At 63.0% G+C, this 2,985-nt stretch overlaps 2 protein-coding genes across 2 annotated transcripts in view; one reads left to right on the top strand and one right to left on the bottom strand.

The window, feature by feature from the left end:
* EIF5A (eukaryotic translation initiation factor 5A) overlaps nt 1-1,383 on the top strand; it is a 2,644-nt gene extending 1,261 nt beyond the window's left edge. The window contains exons 2-5 of the mRNA XM_077746870.1: nt 51-155; nt 326-457; nt 551-623; nt 750-1,383. Of these exons, the coding sequence (XP_077602996.1) occupies nt 51-155; nt 326-457; nt 551-613 (300 nt within the window). The 3' untranslated portion in view covers nt 614-623; nt 750-1,383. The remainder of the gene's footprint in view (nt 1-50; nt 156-325; nt 458-550; nt 624-749) is intronic.
* A 225-nt stretch (nt 1,384-1,608) lies between these two features.
* Nucleotides 1,609-2,985, bottom strand: part of GPS2 (G protein pathway suppressor 2) — a 2,107-nt gene continuing 730 nt past the window's right edge. The window contains 7 exon segments of the mRNA XM_077746869.1: nt 1,609-1,804; nt 1,911-2,006; nt 2,094-2,176; nt 2,179-2,290; nt 2,420-2,502; nt 2,594-2,673; nt 2,805-2,917. Of these exon segments, the coding sequence (XP_077602995.1) occupies nt 1,721-1,804; nt 1,911-2,006; nt 2,094-2,176; nt 2,179-2,290; nt 2,420-2,502; nt 2,594-2,673; nt 2,805-2,917 (651 nt within the window). The 3' untranslated portion in view covers nt 1,609-1,720.

The raw sequence follows: 2,985 nt of genomic DNA, 5'->3' as shown, positions 1-2,985 counted from the left end.
CCCTGCTTTAGAGCTTGTTGGGTTTCCTTTCATGTGATGCACACGCGCAGGTCCACCTGGTTGGTATTGACATCTTCACTGGCAAGAAATACGAGGACATCTGCCCGTCAACTCATAACATGGACGTCCCCAACATCAAGAGGAATGACTTCCAGGTACGTAGGTGGGTCAGCGGTTCGGCGGCGGCCATAGACTGACCCACACGAGAGGGGAATGGCCGGAGGAGGGGGTCTGGTATGAGAGGTCTGTCACCCTGGTTTGTCCCAGACCCTTCATTCTCTGCCTGCTTGGGCCAACCTGCAGCTTCCTTCCCCCTGTCCCCCAGCTGATCGGCATCCAGGATGGGTATCTATCGCTGCTCCAGGACAGCGGGGAGGTGCGAGAGGACCTTCGTCTGCCCGAGGGTGACCTCGGCAAGGAGATCGAGCAGAAGTATGACTGTGGAGAAGAGATCCTGGTATGCCCACCCCACCCCCCAGCACCCCCTCGTGCCCAACTCACTCTCCTTGCGCTTCCTCTGAACTCACATCTGTCCCCCCTGCACCCCCAGATCACGGTGCTGTCTGCCATGACAGAGGAGGCAGCTGTCGCAATCAAGGCCATGGCAAAATAACTTCTTCCAGGTGAGTGTGCCACACTGCCCCTGTCCCCAGCCCCTGCACACGCTCCTGGCCCCGACGGGGTCCTCCCTCCCCCCCTGGGGGGGAGGAAACGACTGTCCAGCCTCACCTGGTGTCTCTCCTCCCCAGGGTGGCGGCGGCGGCGGCAGTGATCCTCGAGCCTGCAGAGGCCCCCTTCCCCAGCCTGGCCCAGCTCCGGCCCGGCTCCTGGCTGGACTCTTCCTACACGATTTATTTGACGTTTTATTTTGGTTTCCCCCACACCCCCCAATCTGTCGGGGAGCCCCTGCCCTTCCTCCTGCTCCCTGGGCCAGGAGTGAGTGGCCCATGGCCTTGGCGAAGCTGTCCTTCTCTTCTCCCCTCTCACTACAGCCCTGGTCAGGGAGAAGGGGGCGGGTGCTGCTTGTGCTTTAGTGGGTTTTGTTTTGTTTTTGTTTTTGTTTTTTAATTCAACCTGGAATCAGAAAGCAGTGGGTTCTGACAAATGGTCCTTCCCCACCTGTCCCCGCTCCGGCCCCTCATCCCCATGGCCCTTTACCCCAAGCACCGCCCCACAGACTGGGGACCAGCCCCCTCCCCTGCCTAGGTCTCTCCCCAAATCCCTTTAGCTGGGGAGGGAAGAGGAGGAAAGGGGAGGGGACCTGCCCCCTCCTCAGGCACCTGGGGGGGCCCTGCCCCCACGGGCTTCACCCTTTCCTGTGGGCTCTCTCCCCGACACATTTGTTAAAATCAAACCTGAATAAAACTACAAGTTTAATATGAAGGCCCCCAACTCAGTCGCTTCTTGGAATTGAATGGGCATTTGCCAATTAGGAGGGTAGACTCAGAAATCGTGGAACTCGGCCATCGTCCTCGTCCCCATCTGACTTGTGTCCCTGTCCACCTACTGTGACTTGCTGTGGATCCGCCAGCCACCCCTCCCCCTGCAGCTCGCCCCGGCCTCCCTCCTCCAGGTGGCGGCCACACAGACAGCAGCAGCAGCCAGGGCCACTGGCAGGTAGATTTTATTGGACCGGGACATTCCCGGGGACCCTCACCCCCGGCCGGGGTGGGGGGAGGGGAGGCTGAAGATAAAATTTGATCGACGGTCACTTGTGGTGTCACTTGTGGTAGAACCGCGGGTTTTGGCTGTGCTGGATGAAGGGGAGCCGAGGGCCAGGTTGGCTGGTAGCCGCAAAGCCCGACTGGTGATGAGAAGGGGGCTCGGTCAGTGAGCGCCCTCTCCCTCCACACCCCTCCCCGCCGGGAGCGTGGGAATGTGGGGTCTGGGTGGCCCGGCTCCGTCCTTACCTTTCCTGCTGGTTGCATCTGCACGGGGAGCTGGGGAGAGGCCAACAGTCCAGGGGCTGGATGCAGGGCTTGGGGGTGCATGGGGCGCAGGGAGGACTGCGGAGAGGAGAGTCAGGACCGGAGGCAGCCGGGGGCTCCCCTCGGCTTAGCGCTTCCCCTGACCTCCCGGGACTCCATACTCACAGAGTCCGAGAAGCCGGTCTGCGGGGTGGCGTGCTCCATCTGCTTCTGCAGGGACAGGGCACCCCCCGGCTGGAGGAACCCTAGGACGGGATGGGGGGGGGGGGGGCTGTGTGAGACGAGCTNCCAGGGCTGCCCTGGAATTGGCCGTGCTCCGGGGTCCCCGCGGAGGCCGCCGCCGAGCCCACGTAGTGCCGGGTCTGCGGGAGGACGAGAGGGCCCGCCGCTGGGGACTCCGGGCGGCACCCCGGGGGCCTGCTGCGCCCCGCTGTCCGCCGTGCGGCCGAGTGTNGGGGAAAAGGGCCAGACGCCCCCAGCCTACTCCTTACCGTGAGCACTTGCGGTCCGAACATCTGTTTGGCCCTGTCAGCGGCCATGAGGGTGCCTGGGCGATTGTGTCCTCCAGGGCTCCCTGGGGAGGGACAGGGGCTCCGTGAAGCTGGAATGGGTGGCAGCGACCCCCAGGAGGGCCCGTTTGGACACGTGCCCTCTCCACGCCTCACCCTGCATGCTGAGGAGGTGGGTTCCCGTGTGCACAGTCAGGCTCTGCTGGTACGCGGCGGACGTCAGAGTGGTCAGGTCGCTAGAGCGAAAGGCAGGCATCGTCACAGTCCAGGACAAGCGCCCCCCCTCTTTTGCGACTAGACACTGGCCTTGTATCACCCGATCCCAGTTACACCTGCCCCGATTTTACTCCTGGCCCTCCAGTCCCACCTCTGCTCCTTCCGCCTCCGTTTCTCTTCCTCGTGCAAAACTTTCTTGAGCTGCAAGAAGAGCTGATGCTTCTCCTCCTGAAGGGCCAGCAGCTTCTCCTGCAGCTTCAGGATCTGGGAAGCAGGGGGGCGGAGCTGAAGGGCAGAAGGGGGGGAGTGGGGCGGGGCTGGAGAGGTGGGGG

Source organism: Crocuta crocuta, unplaced genomic scaffold (genome assembly GCF_008692635.1).
Source record: "Crocuta crocuta isolate KB4526 unplaced genomic scaffold, BGI_CrCroc_1.0 scaffold139, whole genome shotgun sequence".
Classification (NCBI taxonomy): domain Eukaryota; kingdom Metazoa; phylum Chordata; class Mammalia; order Carnivora; family Hyaenidae; genus Crocuta; species Crocuta crocuta.
This window is presented reverse-complemented; position numbering and strand designations above follow the sequence as displayed.